The sequence below is a fragment of the Sorex araneus genome, chromosome X (assembly GCF_027595985.1).
Source record: "Sorex araneus isolate mSorAra2 chromosome X, mSorAra2.pri, whole genome shotgun sequence".
Classification (NCBI taxonomy): Eukaryota; Metazoa; Chordata; class Mammalia; order Eulipotyphla; family Soricidae; genus Sorex; species Sorex araneus.
The window spans coordinates 316,145,340-316,165,844 of NC_073313.1; the positions used below are offsets into that span (position 1 = coordinate 316,145,340).

Genomic DNA, 20,505 nt, shown 5'->3' on the forward strand with positions numbered 1-20,505 from the left:
CCAAAAGACAATCTGAAAGATCAATGAAACCAGAGCTGGTTTTTCAAGAAAATAAACAAGATTGATAAACCACTAGCACGACTCACAAAGAAAGAGAGAGAGAGAACCCTTATAAGCCGAATCAGAAATGAAAGGGAGACATCACAACAGAAACCAATGAAATTCAAAAGATCATCAGAGACTACTTTGAAAATCTCTATGCCACGAAACAAGAGAACCTAGAAGAAATGGATAAATTCCTTGACTCTTATAATCTCCCAAGGCTGAACCAAGAAGACCTTGAGTACCTGAATAGTCCAATTAACATCAAGGAAATTGAAATGGTGATCAAAAGTCTTCCCAAAAACAAAAGCCCAGGTCCAGATGGATTCACTAGCGAGTTCTTCCAAACATTTAAAGAGTACCTTTTGCCAGTCCTTCTCAAGCTTTTCCAGGAAATTGAAGAAACAGAAACCCTCCCAAACAGTTTCTATGAGGCTCATATTTCCCTAATACCAAAAGCAAACAAAGACACCACAAAAAAAGAAAACTACAGGCCAATATCCCTGATGAACACAGATGCGAAGATTCTCAACAAAATATTAGCAAATAGAATTCAACAACTCATCAAAAAGATCATACACCACAACCAAGTGGGATTCATCCCGGGGATGCAAGGATGGTTTAACATCCGGAAATCAATCAACATAATCCAGCATATCAGCAAAAGAAAAGATAAAAATCATATAATCATATCAATAGATGCAGAGAAAGCATTTGACAAAATCCAGCATCCGTTTATGATGAAAACACTCGCCAAAATGGGTATAGAAGGGACCTTCCTCAATATAGTCAAAGCCATTTATCACAAGCCAATGGCAAGCATTGTTCTCAATGGGGAAAAACTAAGAGCCTTCCCTCTGAGAACAGGGACGAGACAAGGATGCCCACTCTCTCCACTTCTGTTCAATATAGTACTGGAAGTACTTGCAACAGCGATTAGGCAAGAAAAAGATATTAAGGGCATTCAGGTAGGAAAGGAAGAAATCAAGCTCTCACTATTCGCAGATGATATGATACTATACCTAGAGAACCCTAAAACCTCTACCAAGAAACTCCTAGAAACAATAGACTCATATAGTAAAGTTGCAGGCTATAGAATCAATACTCAAAAGTCCATGGCTTTCCTATATGCAAATAATGAGAGAAAAGAAAGTGACCTGAGAAAAGTAATCCCATTCACAATTGCGCCTCAAAAGAGCAAGTACCTCAGAATCAGCTTAACAAAGGAGGTAAAGGACTTGTATAATGAAAACTATAAAACACTACTTCAGGAAGTAAAAGAGGACACGAGGAAATGGAAAGACATCCCCTGCTCGTGGATTGGGAGAATTAATATTGTCAAAATGGCAATTCTCCCCAAAGCATTGTACAAATTCAATGCGATCCCTATAGGAATACCCTTGACATTCTTCAAAGAAATGGAGCAAGCGCTCCTGAAATTCATATGGAACAATAAGCCCCCACGAATAGCTAAAGCAATCCTTGGGAAAAAGAAAATGGGAGGAATCAACCTCCCCAACTTCCAACTCTACTACAAAGCGGTTGTCATTAAAACAGCATGGTATTGGAACAAAGGCAGAGCTGCAGACCAATGGAATAGGGTTGAATACTCTGACATACACCCCCAAATGTATGATCATCTAATCTTTGATAAGGGAGCAAGAAATATGAAGTGGAGCAAGGAAAGCATGTTTAACAAATTGTGCTGGCAAAACTGGACGGCTACATGCAAAAAAATGGGCTTAGACCTCCATCTATCACCATGTACAAAAATCAGATCAAAATGGATTAAAGACCTAAACATCAGACCAGAATCCCTAAGGTACATTGAAGATAAGGTCGGCAAAACCCTCCACGACATTGAAGCCAAAGGTATCTTCAAAGCTGACACGCCACTGGCCAAGCAAGTGAAAACAAAGATAAATAAAGGGGACTATCTCAAACTAAGAAGCTTCTGCAACTCAAAAGAAACAGTGACCAAAATACAAAGACAATCTACAGAATGGGAAAGGATATTTATGCAGTACCCATCCTATAAAGGGTTGATAACAGGGATATACAATGCACTGGTTGAACTCCACAAGAAGAAAACTGCCAACCCGATCAAAAAATGGGGTGATGAAATGAACAGAAACTTTTCCAAAGAAGAAATCCGAATGGCCGAGAGGCATATGAGAAAATGTTCAACATCACTAATTATCAGGGAGATGCAGATCAAAACAACAATGAGATATCATCTCACACCACAGAGACTGGCCCACATCCCAAAGAACAAAAGCAACCGGTGTTGGCGTGGATGTGGGGAGAAAGGGACTCTCCTTCACTGCTGGTGGGAATGCCGACTGGTTCAGCCCTTTTGGAAAACAATATGGACGATTCTCAAAAAGCTAGAAATTGAGCTCCCATTTGACCCAGCAATACCACTCCTGGGAATATATCCCGGAGAGGCAAAAAGGTATAGTAGAGATGACATCTGCATTTCCATGTTCATTGCCGCTCTGTTTACTATAGCCACAATATGGAAAAAACCAGAGTGCCCGAAAACAGATGATTGGCTAAATAAACTCTGGTATATTTACACAATGGAATACTACGGAGCTGTCAGAAAACATGAAGTCATGAAATTTGCATATAAGTGGATCAACATGGAAAGTATCATGCTGAGTGAAATGAGTCAGAAAGAAAGAGACAGACATAGAAAGATCGCACTCATATGTGGAATATAAAGTAGCTGAGAGGTACAAGCTTACAATGTTGTGATTCCTGGCAGAAATTTCTCTGGACTTAGTTACTAAAATACTAAAATACAGAAATCCAAATCTATGCTGCTGCTAGTGCGGCCTCCTGACCTCATATCTCTTCATTCTCAGCAATGGAAAACAAATTGCCAAATGCTTTCTTTTCAGCAGATCGACTTTAGGGGGGAGAAACTCCAAATCAATAATGAATTTTTTGTTTAAATATTGAATGTAATCAAAGTAAAGTGAAATTTACCAGTTACACATGCGGGGTGGGGGGCTGGGGAGCTGGGGGGAAGGGGGGAGGTATATCGTGATTCTTGGTGGTGGAATATGTGCACTGGTGAAGGGATGGGTGTTTGAGCATTGTATAACTGAGACTTTAACCTGAAAGCTTTGTAACTTTCCACATGGTGAATCAATAAAAGAATTAAATATATATATATATACACATATGTGGGTATACATATGTAGCACTTCACTGTCACACTGTCATCCTGTTATTCATCGATTTGGTCGAGGCGGGCACCAGTAACATCTCCATTGTGAGATTTGTTGTTACTGTTTTTGACATATCGAATACACCATGGGTAGCTCGCCGGGCTCTGCCGTGCAGGCGGGATACTCTTGGTAGCTTGCCGGGCTCTCTGAGAGGGATGGAGGAATCAAACCCAGGTCGGTCACATACGATGCAAACGCCCTACCCGATATGCTATCGCTCTAGTCCGTATACATATATGTTACACATATACGTATAGGTATATATATACATATATTTTTGTTAATGGCTCTCATATCTGTAACAAGAATTCCTAGGAATGACTGGGTCAAAGGTGAGCACATTTAAAATTGTCTTACCAATATTTGTAAACAGTCCTGTGGGGTGGTGTCAATGTGGGTCAGAACTCTGAATATTGCCACTCTGTCAGGTTAGAAAGTAGAATTGGGGGCCAGAGTGATAGTACCGCAGGTAGGGCATTTGCTGGCATATTTCTGACCCAGGGTAGATTCTTGGTGTCCATTTGGTTCCCTGAGAACCGCCCAGGAGTCACCTCTGAGTGCAGAGCCAGGAGTAACTCTTGAGCATCCCCAGAGGTGGCCCCCAAACCGAAACAAAGCCAATTAAAAAAAGGCGAAGCTTCTGTTAAAAGGTATTTCCTTTGCGGAAAATAAATTGTGAATATGATCTTCATTTGCATTGTCTTCTGGATTAGGAGAATGGCAGAGAGATGGTACAAAGGTTAAGGCACTTGCCCAACATGCAGTGTAACCAAAACCCTGTTCGACACCTCACATGGTCCCCCCCCACCCCACCCCCACCACTGGGCGTGGCTCTGAGCACTGCTGGGTTAGCCCCCATCTGTAAATAATCCTACAGGGGGCTTGGTCTTGTGGCTCAGTGTTTGGTCTTCTGAGACTCTGGGTTGAATCCTCTGCACCATCCATATTGCCTAGTACCAAGATGTAGCTCATGGCATCACCACAACAAAAGAAACATATTTGCATGTTCGCCCACTTTTCATTCCAGTTCTCAGGTTAATTTGTAGGAGTCCTTTGTATAGGAGGCACAAATACTTGTCCCAATTTATTACCCATCTATAGACATGTCTCTTGTATGAAGAATTTGTTTTTAATTGGATTAGCTTCAAATCCCATCCTTGATTGAGAAATAATAATACAAAATTATTTTTTAATAAGTACTAGTCAAAATAGTACTAGTATAAATATTCAGAACTCATTGCTAATTTTTTTTTTCTTTTTGGTTCATACCCGGCAATGCACAGGGGTGACTCCTGGCTCTGCACTCAGGAATTAATCCTGGCGGTGCTTGGGGAACCATATGGGATGCTGGGATTCAAACCCAAGTCGGCCGTGTGCAAGGCAAATGCCCTACCCGCTGTGCTATCACTCCAGCCCCTCATTGTGAATTTTTAAGTCATCGAATTTTTTTCTGTTTCTGCCACGGTTGTTTGAATATATGGGAGCCTGGTAATGTCTTGAAAAAATTTTCAGTTGGTTCCGTTTAGGTTCCCAAGGTAATAACTATCCCTGTTGTAGAAATGCTTGTTTTATATCATTCTCAGTTTGGAGGTAATGGCCTTTCTCCTGTTCTTGAGAAAGGTGCTCAGCTGTCTTGCTACGGGCCCGCCCCCCAGAGCCCCGCCCCCTCAGCTCTGCGGCCTGCAGGGGGCGCTCTCACCGAGTTGTCCAGCCACCCTGTGTATCAAGGACCCTGATGACACCACCTTTTACAGTTCTCTGGCCCATCCATCCATCTGAGATTACTGTTGAGCTATATAATCATGCCCTTAAATGTACCACCATTTATTTCACCAACCCCTGTTTAGAGACAATTCGTTTCCCTTTTTCTTTTTTTTTTTTTGCTATGAAAAACTGAGTATCCACAATATAAATAGCAAAGGTGTCCACAATATAAATGAAAAGGATTTCAAAATGGTTTTATTTTGCAAATAATGCAATCCACATGATTAATTACATACATCCTCAATTTGGAAAGACGTTGAAAATGATCCAGGGTCCAAAGCTCATTAGACAAACCCACGTTAAATTTATTCCAAGTGTCTAAACAACCAAGCACTGATAAGCAAAGCCCAGATTTGTGGGGTTTTGTTTTCCGCTCTAAGATGTCTGTTTATACAGGAAATCAAGAGCAAGGAAGATAAAGGCGCTGTGAGGCAGCGGGGGGAGCCTCGGCTTGGAAGGAAGACACTTGGCTTTCGCTTGCAGCCCTGCTGACATGCCCCGTATCACTGCCAGCCCACTTGCTCTCACCGGGCCTTCAGCCCCTAACACCCCCCAGACATCCTCCGTGTCAAAGCTGCCCCCGGCTTTGCCCCTCTGGCCACCGCCCTCCCCATCTGGCTGGGCTACGCCTAGGGTGCCGCCTGGAGAACACCTGGTCCTTGCCAGCACTAGGCAAGCCCCTCGGACCAAGCAGTCGCTTTACTTTTGTCGTTCCTTTGTCTAGTAAACCCTAGCAGGCTTCTCCTAAACACAATGTATCCACTTGCAGAGCCGAGGGGCAACGTGCCAGCTGTGAGCTTGTGTTATGATTTAGGTCAAAACAGGAGGTGATCAGTTCACTGAAACTCTTGGCTGCCCTTCCTCGGAGCCTGAGCGGCGGGGGCAGGGGTCCCCCTGCTGGCCATTGAGGGTGCTGCATAGCTGCGATTCTGAGCTCCCCCGCTGAAGGGCGGGGAGCCTCCCTCTCCCCCTCTCCCCGCTTCCCTCTCCCCTCTCCCCCTTTCTCTGTCCCCCTCCTCTTTCTCCCTCTCTCTCCTCTCCCTCACTTCTCTCCCTCTTCCATCGCTTTCCCTCTTCCTCTATCCCTCTGTTCTCTTTCTCTTTCTGTCTTTGTCTCTCTCTCTCTCCCCACCTCCCCCCCGCCCAACACAGAGGTCTATATTGTTATTAACACTGAACATACAGAATTACCTAGGACACTAGGCAGCACTTTAGTAAAAAGAAGGTATGAGATAGAATATGGGGGCCTGGGTAAAGTAACTTAAATTTTTACCATATTTCCATGTTGAACTTTTTATAACGAACTGCATTGTTTTCTAACAAAAATCACCAGCATTGCTTCACATGAGAATGAAGTTGCCGTTGAATTGTTACAGTACTTTATATAACAGTCCTTGGTAGAATGCTTTAAAGGAGTGTTAAATATTCAAAGAACAAGGATCTGGGAGAATGGCAGGACTCCACAACCCCCATCAGCTGGCCAGGCAACAGCCCCACCTCTGGGAATCATCGCAGCGATGTGACTCCGACCCCGGTGGCCAACACCAGGCAGACCCGACCCATCCCCAACAAGGGGAGCAGAGCAGAGCGAGCTGAGCCAGCCCTCCCCCCACTCTCGCCCTCCTCCTGTCCCTGCGTGAGAAGGAGCTGTGCATCCCAGTCACAGGCGAGGAGTCTGACACAAAGATAAAACCCCAAGCCATGGCGAGGTGCCGTGCCACCAGGCCACCCCCTACAGTCGAGAAGCCCCTCTCAGGCCTGCTTCAGCTGCCACCAGAGGCAGGACACGCCCTGATGCAGGACGCCCTCCCCACACAGCCCCCATAGGGACTGTTCCTGCTGGAGTGGGCCCTAAAGCCTTGGACGCGGACCCTTCCCGAAAGGTCTACTCTCATCAAGGGGCAGTTAGCTCCCAGAAGTGTCAAACTCAGAAACACAAAGTTGATCAGTGATTGCCAGGCCCAGAGGAGGAGGGTTAGTGGTCACCCCTGGGCCAGGGATGATGCAAAGTTGGTGGGTCTGTCACATACTTAACACCACTGAGCTATACGTTTAGCGTGGAGATGATCCATTTGGAGATTCTGTTTGTTTATGGGGGGACCAGGCCCAGCTGTACTCGGGGCTTACTCCTAACTCTGCACTCAGGGGTCACCGCTGGCAGGGCTTAAGGAACCGTATGTGATGCCAGGGATCAAGCCCAGGTCATCCCATGTAAGGCAACCACCCTGCCCATTGCACTATTGCTCCAGCCCCTGATGGTCCATTTTAACTGCATTTTGCCACAATGGAACATTTGAAATAAACTGTCTAGCACTGCACTGTCGTCCCATTGTTCATCGATTTGCTCAAGTGGGCACCAGTAATGTCTCCATTGTGAGACTTGTTGTTACTATTTTTGGCATATCGAATACGCCACAAGTAGCTTTCCAGGCTCTGCCATGCAGGCGGGATATTCTCCGTAGCTTGCCGGGCTCTCCGAGAGGGTGGAGGAATCGAACCTGGGGAGGCTGCGTGCAAGACAAACGCCCTACCCGCTGTGCTGTCGCTCCGGTCCATTCGAAATTAAAAGAATAGGAATTCCTTGTCGTCTTTTAGAAGGAGCACGTTGCTTTTCTGGGAGATTTCTAGTAAAGGGGAAATTTCCTCAGAGTACAGTAAGTAACTGCACTCAAAATCTTGCTGTAACTCATTTCACCCAAGAAGCGTGGCGTCTTCCCCAAGACAAAGCAGCAACTGTCCCCAAACTTTCGCTCCACCTACACAGCTTTCTTCATCCGGAGTAAGTGCTGCATCCCAGGGCAGCAGCGCGAGCACGCACGCCATCGGCACAGGCCCGCGTGTCCCACGCTTACCTGGTCACACAGAAGTCTTTGAACAGAAGAGCAGAACACCACACAGAAACAGATGAAAGGTTCAGGCACGTGGGTCTCCTTGAGGAGGTCTGAGCCTGTGTCGCCCCTGGCCTTCTCCTCATGCCTCCCTCACCTCACCGTCAGGCCCTGGAACCTGGGCCCAACCTGGGACACACAGGGAGCTGGCCCACGGGCTGGCGAGCCACAGAAGAGACCTGGGCAGGGACAAGGGTCTCCACAGAAGCCGGGGGGGGAGGGGCGGCTTCTCTCTTCCAGCTGTGGGCCCTCGGGGCTCCACATCAAGCTCTCAGAGTTGGGGGCTCTGGAGGCAGCTGTCGCTGGCCGAGACGTTCAGGTGCATCCAGGGCGGGGGCTTCATCCTCGGGAGCAATTTCACACTCAAACATGCGCTGCAGCAAAGCATCCACCGTCCTGTACTCTGGGAAGAAGGGAAGGGCCCGTGAGGCCGCGCGTCTGGGCGAGAGGGCAGCCCCTGGAGGCTGCTGCCGCGAGCATAGAGGGGAGGCTGGACACTCACGGCAGCCTCAGCTGTCTCCCACTGTGCCCACCGAGCTGCCCAGCCCCGGGAGGGCAGACCGCGGAGACGATGCGGCCTCAGGATGGGCGGCAGGCCCCTGAGCACATCTGCGTGTGTTTTCAGCCCAGCAGGCACCCGCCGGGGGCCGCGCAGTCGGGCTGGCTGGACTCACGGTCATTAAACAACGCCCCGAGAGACAGCAGGCTCAGCTCCTGACACCGGAAGCAGCCTTGCATCCCCAAGCCCTGGTGTGGAACTGTCAGCCTGGTGGCCGAGAATCATCGGTGACGGCCCAGGTCCTTCTGAGCACCTCTTGGGAGCCGCCCCTCCCCCCACACACACACAAAACAGTGAAAGAAATAAGTAAGTGAGCAGGTTTTCCGGGTGTGTGAAGCCCTGAACAAAGAACAAGACAGAGATCCCCACACACTCCCGTCTGCCAGGCTCTCCACCCTCCACAAGGCACGTGCAGCTGAGCGTGCTGGCAGGAGACAGCCGGGCTTCGTGCATGGGTACCTCACCTTAGGGAAGCAGGGCAGGAGGGGAGGGGGGAGGGCTCTCCTGAGGAGGTGCGGTCTGGACATGAAACAGGAGGCAGCTTAGTGGCAGGAGTGGGAAGGACAGGGGCTGAGGGGACAGGACATGTGCAAAGGTCCCGGGGTAGACAGGCCAGGGCAGCAGAGCCAATTCGAGAGTCGGCTCAAGAGCATATGTATAGCAGTCCTTGGCGGGAAGGAAGAGAGGCAGGGGCAGAGAGAAAAAGCAGGCTAGTGTGAAGGGAGGCCAGGGAGGGCTGTCCTGAGCCACAGGAAGCCGATGCAGATTCACCTTCTGGAAACATCTCGCCCACTACAGATTGGAGGAAGTTTCCCGTTGTGTCTATACTTACTCTTAGATGCGATCCTGAAGTACGAGCCTTTCAAGGCCTTCCTCTGGTCGTCTTCGTCATCCCTACTGAAGCCATTGTCCTTCACGTCCATGTTGTCAATGAGGGTCCCATCCTTGTCCTCGTCCCTGCAAAGAGAGGGGGGGACAGGATAGTCTCAGCCTCTCAGCCATGCTCCTCACCTCACTGGGGGACACAACCCCAAGGCACCGTGTGTTACCGTGTGTGCTCAGCCAGGCCCACGACACTCATGCAGCGGGTGACGGGCACTCAGGGCCAGTCCACGGGACCAGCTGGGTGCAGGGACTCTCGGGAAGGGAACTTCAGCACCAGTGGTGCCTGTTCCACTGCTGGGTGTCTGGGGGGATGTCAGGAGACCCCATTACTCACTCTTGGACTCCCACTCCTAGCTCTTGGATCTTCTTTTCTATAGCAGTTTCTACTTCACTTTTTTCCAGTGAATATGCCACGAAGAACGCCTCCAAGATGAACGCTATGAAAATGCTGTGAAGCCAGAGACAGCACAGAGGGTAAGGTGCTCGCCTCGCACACGGCCAGCCCAAGTTCCCCCTCCAGAACCCCCGAGAGTGCCCTCTGCCCTGCTAGGAGTGACGCCTGAGCACAGAGCCGTGAGTAAGCCCTCAGCACTCACGTTGGCATGAGTGGTGGTTGGCGAGGTGGGCCCCGAACCAAAATACATAAAACTGCGGAGAAGTCCAAGGGAGGGGGTGGGGGAGCAAGTCCGCTGTGGCCCTGCTGGTGGAGAATCCGGGTCCAGTGCAAGCCCAGCTCCAAAAGGCAGTAGGCTGTGGCAAGGAGAATGCCACGTAGAGGGAAGGTGGGGCAGCAAGTTGTCTCCAGGTAGGGCACAACTCTAGAGCACTTGGAAAAGCATTCCTCCCCACATGACACGTAAGCACTGAACTGTGAAGGAAGTAGCACCGGAGCACTGTCGTCCTGTTGTTCATCGATTTATTTGCTCGAGCGGGCACCAGTAATGTCGCCACTGTGAGACTTGATGTTACTGTTTATTGGCATATCGAATGCACCACGGGGAGCTTGCCAGGCTCGCGTTTTATTTTAGGGGACACAGGCTGAATCAGTGCTGGCACTGGACTCTCCCCGACAGCTCTGGATTTATCACCCCTGAGCAGACGCTGGAGTGTCCCTGCCCTGAAGCCTCGCTCACCAGGGCAGCAGAGGGAAGGATCTTGGTGCACGGACACCCGGGAGAAAATTCTCCCAAAGAGGCAGGCAGCTGGCCCCCCAGCCCCCAAAGACAGTGTGTCCTCATCTGCAGTCTCCCCTTTGCAGCCCAGCCCAGCTCCCCCTCCCCCACTCCAGCTCAGCACCCAGCAGGCAGACAGAGCATTGCACCCTGCAGCCTTCTCCGGCAGTCGGGGCGCCCGAGGGAGCATGTGGGAGCCCACCCAGGTTAGCGCATCCTTACTTAGGCGGTACAGAGGAAAAACTTGGAGCCCCTCAACACTCTGACCTAATAGGGGCAGGATGGAGTCAGGCTGTAGCGTGCGCACACACACACACACACACACACATGGACACACACGGACACACACACACAGATAAGCACACACACATGCACACAGATGTGCATGCTTACACAGATAGGCACACAGGCACGCTCACACACATGCATGTACACACATACCACACATTCACACTCATGCACACATGCACACACATCACACACACATACACATACTCCCACATGTGCCCATACATCCACACATATGAGCACACATGCTCTCTCTCGCTCTCTCTCTCTCTCTCTCTCTCTCACACACACACACACACACACACACAACCAGAGGAGAGGAGCAGGGGCATCTCTGCTGCTTGGCCTGTGTGGCACTTGCACCGCCTCTTTGAGACCCTCTGGGGACACTTTCCCCCATGTCCCATCTCTGTGGCCCCTTCAGGCTACAGCAGGCAGACCGTGTGACTGGGGCTGCCCAGGGGCTCCCTTCCGGCACTCCCTCAACCAGAACACGTTGAGTACCGGATGGCAAAAGCAGCCCTGGGGAAGGCTGCGGGGCTGGGCTGTCACCCCAGAACTGCAGGACCCAGATTCTGGGAGGGAGCCAGCCTGGGCTGCAGAGCCTCGAACTTAGGACCCGGGAGAAGCAAGAGCAAGAGTCAGATTCCCAGTGGGGGCTGGAAAGAGGCACAGGGGCTAAGGTGATCCCCATTCTATTCCTGGCACTGCTGGGAGGGACCCCCGAGCACAGAGCCAGGAGCAGTCCCGGAGCACAGCCGGGCATGCATGGCCCACCCTTCCACCACACACAGAAAAAATCCCTAAGCTGGAAGGAACCCACCCCTGGCAGTGACAAGATGTCACAGCAGTTCCAGTGGTGCCCATGGCTCCAGGAGCGGGAGCAAGGTGGCCTGGAGCCATGGCGAGTACTTGAGGAGGGGTCACAGGCCCCTCCACCTGGGACAGACCATGAACAGGACGCAGGGAACCACCTGGGCTCTCCAGGGATCTCAGAATGCAGTGAGGAAGGGGGGGTACACTTAGTGGGTGGAGGCAGCTATTCCCAGGGTGCCCCTAGTGATGCAGCCGAGTGAGGGGGGCAGAGAGATGGGAGACCTGCCAGGACCGCAGAATCCTCCTCCTACCCCCTCAGGTCTTGCTGTGTGCAGCACCTACAAGACCCAATGCCACACGCCTGTGTGGACAAAGCTGAGGCCCCTCAAGGCGCGGGCAGATCTGTTGGATAACATTGGGTTATCCTTTCCTTCCTCAGGGAGCTTAGGTTTATTGAGTTACTCCCACAACAGTGCCCCTGTTGCCCCCTGATGCACACCCAATTCCATCAAGCACTAAAAATCCTGTATTGCTTTTCTTTCCATTATGTCATTTGCATGGTTTAGCAATGTCCTTTTTGTATAGACACAGGAAGACAGTTCATGCTATGCTTTGTAACATGAGAATTAATTGACTCCAAATAATATTTACTCCTGAGCATCCATCATATTTACCTGACTTAGACCTCAGTTGCCCTTACTTCCTAATACCCCCAAAAGGAGGGTCCCAGTGAAGGGACTGGATGGACTGAGGGCAAGCTGTAAGCTACCCTGGCATGGGAAGGGGATAAGTAAAGCACCATAAGTATAATAAGTTAAGAGCCTGGTCATGAGACAAACTCTATCATGACCCCAAAAGAAGTAACTAAATAAGGACCCTGCTGCTCTTAGGAAAGACTAACCTGGACTGAGGACTATGGTCTAGAATATATAGCAAGATGTCCCTAGGAAGAGTCACCCATTAAGCTTAATAAATCCCTTATTATGTTCATAGAAAATGACTAGAAATATTATAAGAAGTAAATTTACTATGATTGTTTAAATGGGTTACTCATATGGGAAGGACAAAGCAATACACCAGAGACGGAATCCTGCCCTTGAGCGAATCTCCTAATACTCTGGAGTGCTGAACACTCAGTTGAGATTCTGTCCTTGAGTTAATCCCCTAGGAGTACTCCTGAGGGAGTGGCTTTACCTCTCTGTTTGTTGTTACGACAGTGTTCAACCTCACCTGTGTGTACCCCCACCCTTCATGATTTCTACATAACTATGCTATAAGGGGAGGAGGGAATGAGACTACTAGAAAGAGAAGGGCTAGAAGAGGACTTTGAGATCTACGAGGAGATTAAGATGATGGATGGGACTATGATGACTGGGATTATGACCAAAACTACTGATTGTGATTGTGCTGTGAGGGAGAGACAGAACTATGCTGGGAAGGAGAAAGAAATAAACTGATTACCAACAAGCCTGAGGCCTAGATTCCCAGTTTCCCTGTTACCCCGGTCCTTCGTCCATCCATCGCCATGGGACAACCAGGGGAATGGTTCTCGGCCACTGAATGCTTGAGTCCCGTGCGCTACCGTGTCTTTCTTGGAAACTCGCACCCCTCCACCTTGGACTCAGGAGGTGAGAGACAGAGGTGCCAAGTGGCAGGAGGGAACTCACTTGACAATCAGGATGACGACCACGACATGGAAGCCGATGAAGTAGAGTCTGGCTGCCTGGTGGGTCACGCGGGCAAAGCCATCGGCGAGGACTAGGCAGCTAAGGAAGCCGTGCCAGGAAGGACAGGGTGGCCCAAGCCAGATGCCGCCCTGTGGAGTGTTCCCCTGCCCACTCGCACCCTGGGAAAGGATACTGTGCCACTGGTTGACCACCGTGAGCTCCAGGAGCGTGACGAGGGCTGTGGCAAGGTCATTGAAGTTGTTCTTGCAGTAGCCATTGCGGGCGAACTCTGAGTCCTTCAGCGCCGGGTTCCCGCACAGCAGAGCCCCAGGGATGGTGAGGTTGGGGCCCAAGAAGCGAACTTTGCCATGGAACATCTCCATTCCGATGATGGCGAACACGTAGTATACCACCTAGGTGGGCAGCGCCGGTCAGAGGATACCCGGTTGTGGGGGAGGACAGGGGCACAGGCCAGACCCATGACACACTGACCAGCACTAAGGGCAGCTACTCTGGAGTGGGGAAGGGGGGTGTCCTCCCCAGTCACAGTTCCAGCACCATTGGGTTGAGGGTGCAGAGGGGCCAGCGGGGGGCCCCTCTGTAGGGAGGTGGAGAACATCACCAGCAGAGTCACACCTGCAACACTCCCAGGCTTCACTCACAAAAGGGAGAAGGAAGCTACAAGTCAGTGGGCTAAACGCTTCACTATCTATTTCTGGGGGAACAATCAGTAGCATTGGCTCTGGGCCCCCTAGCAAAAGAAATCCCAAAGTGAGCAAAGAGTTCACTATATAGAAACCTTACAGGAAAACTGGAAAAGATACACGTGCCTGACACAAAAGCTAAAGACTATAAAGTATAAGATCAACCAAAGCAACTCTAAAAATGTATGGCCAACAACCACTACAAATCCATTTTGTTTGTTTTTGGGGTCACACCCAGTGGTGCTCAGGAAATACTGCTGGCTCTGTGCTCAGGGATCACTCCTGACAGGACTCAGAGAAACCTTATGTTGGGCCCAATATCAAACCAGAGTCAGTCAAGTGCAAGTTACATGTCTTAACCTCTAGACTCTCTCTCTAACCCACAAATCTTTATGTAGAAAAAAAAGTAATAGAAAACAAATGATGGAAAAGGCAAAGGAATTCATACAATTTACCAAGTCCTTTTTTCCTAATAGGAAAATCATGCAAATCATGTAAAAATAAAACCAATAGAATAATGGACTGTGAGCCAGATAGTACTGGGCGTTTGATAGGGATAGACAGCGAGAAAGGGCGTCTGTAAGGCTTTGCCTTACACTCAGCCAACCAGGTTTGATCCCTGACATCCCATATGGTCCTCTAATACTGCCAGGAGTAATTCATGAGCCTAGAGTGCTACAGAGCAAGGAGTAACGCCTGAGCATTGTCTTATGTGATTCCAGCCCCTCCAAAAAAAATCTATAAAAAAGAATAATGGACTGAAACTATGAACCATGTATTTAAAAAGAAAACAGATGGTCAAAAGATTCTCAGCTGTGAATAACCGAAGGTAGGAAGGTTAGAATGTGTGCTGCCAGGGGACAGTTAGATAGTACAGCAGGTAGGGCATTTGCCTTGCACACAGTCACCTGGAGTTCAAGCCCCAGCATCCCATATGGTCCTCGAGCACTGCCAGGGATAATTCCTAAGCACAGAGCCTTAGGACTTACCCCTGAGAATTGCTGGGTGTGCATCCCCATGTCCCACCAAACAAAAAAGACTGTGTGTCCTCTCAGAGGTAGGGAGGGGGAGTGTCAGAGGCCACTGCCAAGACACTCTTCAAGGTGCTAAAGAACTGAAGAGGGTTGAACCCTCTGGTGTTGGGTGTTGAGGACAGCAACCAATGCCCTCTGACTGACAGGTGCCCGGTCTTTCTAGAAGCCTGTTATGTCTAAGAAGGGCTAGAGACCAGTGCTTCTCATTTACTTATCAACAACCCCTAATCAGCATCACTGAGAGCTACTAAGAGTGAACATCTCACCACTCTCCTCACGTGTCATCTGAGCAGCTACTTACCGAGACGAGTCCCCCAAAAGTCAGCATCGTGGGTCCAATGTTAATCAAGGTGGTCACGATAACCCGGAATCTAAAACATACAGAATTCAAGAGGCAAAGTGGAGGTGGTGGGACTCCCAGGGTTGCATATCAGTTCTGCTTCTTTCCAGCTGGGAGCCTTAGGGGGAGTTACTTAACCTCCCACTGTCACCTCACTGTGCACCACTGTCATCTCAGAAAACTACAGAACACAGATCCCTCTGTGGAGGGGGGCTGGGGGATTTAAGAAGGGCTGGCCTGAGTCACTCAGGTTGGCCCATCGGGTTGAGGAACAGGTCCCAGGGATGAGCCAGGAGAACCCCTGAGCCTAAGCATCTCCATGAGGTCGGAGGTTCCGACCAGGCCCGGCCACGCCCCAGTGCTTCCTGCTCACCTCTGAATGCTGACAATGACCCTCAGGAGACGAAGGACCCTCAGTATCAGGACGATGTCCAGGATCTGCTGGCTGTTGTATTTTCTGGCTAGATAAAAGAACAGAGTCACGGGCCCTGCCAGGAGGCTCTGAGACGCCGAGCACCTGGGAAAGATGCAGCTTCTCTTCGGGAGCTGGAGGACAATGCGCTGGGGGGTGGGGGCTTCTGTGAGTGTCTCCCCGCAACGCCCCTCCCTGCAGAAGGAAGCTGAGTCAGCCCCCCAGCTAAGGAACAGTGGGTGCCAGCGGAGACTAAAGCCCACCCTTTCCCCACGCTGCAGGCCCACTTTGGTAGCGCCTCCCCCACACCCTCGCCCAGGTGCAGCCCAAACTGGGAGGTGTGTGCCCTGTGGTCGCCGGAGGAGGCCAGAGGGAAGAGAGGTGGCAGGAGCTGCTGCAGGGGGCTTCCAGGGATGGAGCCTGGCTGGCGGCCCAGGAGGGACTGAGGTCAGAGATGTGAGTGCAAGGGTCAGTGAGGAGAAGTGGTGACGAGAGGGTCTTGAGGCCTAACGTGGGTTTGTGGAAACAACTGTGATTGCTCAATGCAACAGAGAGGGAGTGAGACAAGTCCTCGGGCCTTCCTGCCCCATCAGTGTCAGCGGCAGAGGCAGTCTCTCTCATCGGGGGCTTTTTTTCTCCTCACTGTCATCAACAAAGCAGCGGCACTGGGGGACGGGTTGTATTCGGTGTGATGGGCACGGGTGGGTGGCCCGTCAGCTAATAGCTAAATCCCCATCCATCTGCCTTCCTTCCGGGCACACAAACCATTGCCACTTATCCCCTGCACCCCTCTGACCTGGACGCTGCCAGTGGAGATGCAGCAGGCATGTGGGGTCAACAGGGGGAGGCAGGGCTTGTAGGGTATCATTGGTTTGTCCTTTCTCCCTTGCCACAAAGAGTTTAGGCCTATCTGGTAATAATCTCTAAACAATTCTAGACAACATTGGTATGTCCTGTTCCCCTTGCCACAAGGATCTTAGATACATTGGTCATGCCCATCAAGGTGCTCCCGAGTCACTTCCATTCCTTTGTCTATCCGTAATCACTTCTATGCTCCCTTCCCCAACTAGTTAATCAGCTTTTCCCCTAATCAGACTCTGTTAATTTGTAAGGTCAGACCTTCCTAGGACAGTGAACTTGTATTGTAAGTTAATATTGCTTTGCTCCTTTCCTCGTGTCTTTTGAATCGTTTACTTTAAAGCAATGTCCTTTTTGTATGGACAAAGAAAGACAGTTGTTAATATGCTTTGGTAACATGGGATTTAATTGGCTTCAAATATTATTCACTCAAATATTATTAAGGCTTTCTCGACTTAAGCCTCCGTTGCCCTCAGCTCCTAGCACCCCCAAAAGCAGGGTCCCGACGAGGGACGGGACGGACCCAGGGCAAGCGGTGAGTTATGTGCTACCCTAGCATCGAGATGGGCCTGGCCAAAGTGCCTACTGCTTAACTACATGTTAAGAGCTTGGTCATGGACATGTCATATCATGATCCAAAAGCAACGACGAGACTAGGACCCTGCTAGGGATAGGAAAGACTAATCCAGCCTGAGCACTGTAGTCTGAGATTGAGACGACCCCAGGAGAGCAATTCCATAAGCTTAATGCATCTCTTGCTGTGTCCATACAAAATAATTAATATTATGAATACTTATATGTTAGTTGGACAAGGAGAGGAGAAACACACCCATGGGATTCCGCTCTTGGGCGGGTGTCCTGCTGAAAGAGAATCTGTCCTAGAAGAAGCATCCCCTGAGGAAAAGAATTTTACCTCTATTGATTATGACCACACCTACGTGTAAGCCCCAACCCCTCATGCTTGGGGATTTAACTAGGCTGTGAGAGTGGGCTGTGGGGAGTCCCAGTGCCAGATCTGGAGGAGCTAGATCCACATCCAGATCCAGAGGAGAAGGAGAATGAAGTAGGATGGGGGAGGGAGAAGCAGGAGGAGAATCAGAGGAGAATGGAGATGGGAATGGAATAAACTGCAACTGAGACCAACCAGCCTGGCTTCGTTCCTTCCTTTGCCTGCCTCATCATCGCCATCAACCTCCCCGGGGTGGGGGAAGCAGCTGGAGACTACCGAACACGGGCAGCAGGAGAGATAGAGTGCCGCTGCCCTGTACCCAGTACGGTGCCCACCCCCCCTCTCCCATCCTTTTGTGTGTGTTTACACAGGCGCTCACCTGACTGAATGAAGGTGTTGGCCACGGTGGCCAGCAGCGCAGCGACGATGATCAGCGTGTCAAACCTGCCGGCACAGAAGCACGTCAGCAGGGACTCGGGAGAGAGGCCTGTCCAGTGCTGGACACAGCTGGTGCGAGCAAACCTGCACTGCGGTGTCCAGGCAAGCTGTGCTCCCCACGTAAAAGGAGCTTCCATCAAGTTAGATCACAGGACAGGACAATCTCTGAGGGCTCCAGTGAGCCTTCCTGGGCCGCACCTGTGAGCGACTCAACTCAAGGGGACTTTGGCAACAAGTTCATTCACAGACTCGCTGTCTTCCAAATCACTGGCCTAGAACACCCAGAACACAACCCTGGTTTCACTAGGTGCACTGTAATATTTTGGTTCAAGAAAAAAATCATCACATAGTTGCTTTTCTTCCTGATAATGAGGTCAAAGCATAAGACAAACCAAATCAATCTCCTTCAGCCACATGCCCAGCCTAGAGCGTTTCCTGGGGTGAGAACAGGGTCCACACACATCCAGCTCGGCCTGACTGGCTCAAGCCTGCCTATTCCTTTGGGACCCCGATGCCTGGCTAAGGGACACCGGAGATGAACGGGTAAGTCTGCAACATGAGAGCAAAGATATAAAATGGGGAGGCGGGGCCTGGATAAGAGAATGCCACAAGAATCCCATTTATCCACGGAAGCGCTTGTGAGCCGCCCCTGAGGTGCAGGCACACGCCCAATTTGTATGGCTTGACCTTTTGGAGAAGGCTAGCGAGCCTTTGGGAGGCAGAGCCTCATTGGGTCTGATGTTCTAAGAGGCAGTCCAGATCCAAGATATACAGGACTGTGATTCTGGCTCTAACCAGAGAGCTCAAACAGACATCCCAAGGAGCAACTTTTATGGAGCCAGAGGCTCCCACCCCCCAGGATTCTGTCATTTTAAGATGCCTCAGGACAGTGGGAAAGATTCCCGCACCACAGATGTCTGATCCCACCAGGAGTGATTCCTGAGCATAGTCAGGGAAGGAAGGGAGGGAGGGAGGGAGGGAGGGAGGGAGGGAGGGAGGGAGGGAGGGAGAGAGAGAGAGAGAAAGAAAGAAAGAAAGAAAGAAAGAAAGAAAGAAAGAAAGAAAGAAAGAAAGAAAGAAAGAAAGGAAGGAAGGAAGGAAGGAAGGAAGGAAGGAAGGAAGGAAGGAAGGAAGGAAGGAAGGAAGGAAGGAAGGGGAGGGAGGGAAGGAGGGAGGGAGGGAAGGAGGGAGGGAGGGATAGAGAGAGAAAGAAAGAAAGAAAGAAAGAAAGAAAGAAAGAAAGAAAGAAAGAAAGAAAGAAAGAAAGAAAGAAAGAAAGAAAGGAAGGAAGGAAGGAAGGAAGGAAGGAAGGAAGGAAGGAAGGAAGGAAGGAGGGAGGGAGGGAGGGAAGGAGGGAGGGAGGGAAGGAGGGAGGGAGGGAGGGAGAGAGAGAGAAGAAAGAAAGAAAGAAAGAAAGAAAGAAAGAAAGAAAGAAAGAAAGAAAGAAAGAAAGAAAGAAAGAAAGAAAGGAAGGAAGGAAGGAAGGAAGGAAGGAAGGAAGGAAGGAAGGAAGGAAGGAAGGAAGGAAGGAAGGGGAGGGAGGGAAGGAGGGAGGGAGGGAAGGAGGGAGGGAGAGAATGAGAAGGAGGAGGGAGGAAGAAATAAGAGAGAAAGAAAGAGGGAGGGAGGGAGGTTTGGAATACCACACATACGTATGCCCCAAACTCTGAGAGGAGACCCAGTCCCTTCCCCACCCAGGGTCTCTGGCCCCTCTGAGACCACATGTGCTCACCAATTCCAGAATTTCTTCCTTCCCAGGTAGGCCCTGGGCTCGTACGTGTAGAGTTTCAGGAGAATCTCAATCACATAGAGAGCAAGGAAGAGCCATTCTGCGTAGGAGATGAATGGATTTTTCTCATCCAGAGCAATGAATATGGCATTTATAAGAATGATGATGTCATACACCCAGACAAAAACCCTGAGGTGAGAGAAAAGAAGAGATCTGGCATCAGGTATTTCAGTCAAGGAACATGTTCAGAGCCTAACAGCTCCATTTTGTGTCCCAGCTCTGGGGTGAATGAATATGAGATAACGCCTGCCCCAACACCCTGGCACTCTCCACACACACACACACTATCATTCTCACTCTTAAAACAGGCCCTAATTCTCACACACTCATCGTTAAGCACACTTCCACTCTCACTCTCACAAATACACACTTGTGCATACATATTCAGTCAATCTCTTATCCTCAATCTCACATAATCCCACACATTCTTATTCTCAAACACTCTCACACATAAACACAAATTCTCACACTCTCATCATTCATACTCATACACACACTCATACACACGCATAATGCTCTACACACATATTCTCATGCTCACTCACACTCTCACACACGCACACTCTCCTCATATGAAGAAAGGTGAGGGTGTGGGAAAACACCTGCGTCCCTTTAGCTGTGGCAGCCCTTCTCCCCAGGGCAAGAGAGCTGTGGTTTTTCC

At 50.0% G+C, this 20,505-nt stretch overlaps 1 protein-coding gene across 1 annotated transcript in view; it reads right to left on the minus strand.

The window, feature by feature from the left end:
* Window positions 1–6,191: 6,191 nt before the first annotated feature.
* LOC101546896 (two pore channel protein 2-like) overlaps window positions 6,192–20,505 on the minus strand; it is a 43,630-nt gene continuing 29,316 nt past the window's right edge. The window contains exons 11-19 of the mRNA XM_055121655.1: window positions 19,788–19,973; window positions 17,997–18,061; window positions 15,772–15,859; window positions 15,360–15,429; window positions 13,514–13,733; window positions 13,321–13,411; window positions 9,712–9,825; window positions 9,325–9,449; window positions 6,192–8,336 (exon numbers count right to left, since the gene is read on the minus strand). Coding sequence (XP_054977630.1) covers window positions 8,197–8,336; window positions 9,325–9,449; window positions 9,712–9,825; window positions 13,321–13,411; window positions 13,514–13,733; window positions 15,360–15,429; window positions 15,772–15,859; window positions 17,997–18,061; window positions 19,788–19,973 — 1,099 coding nt within the window. The 3' untranslated portion in view covers window positions 6,192–8,196. The remainder of the gene's footprint in view (window positions 8,337–9,324; window positions 9,450–9,711; window positions 9,826–13,320; window positions 13,412–13,513; window positions 13,734–15,359; window positions 15,430–15,771; window positions 15,860–17,996; window positions 18,062–19,787; window positions 19,974–20,505) is intronic.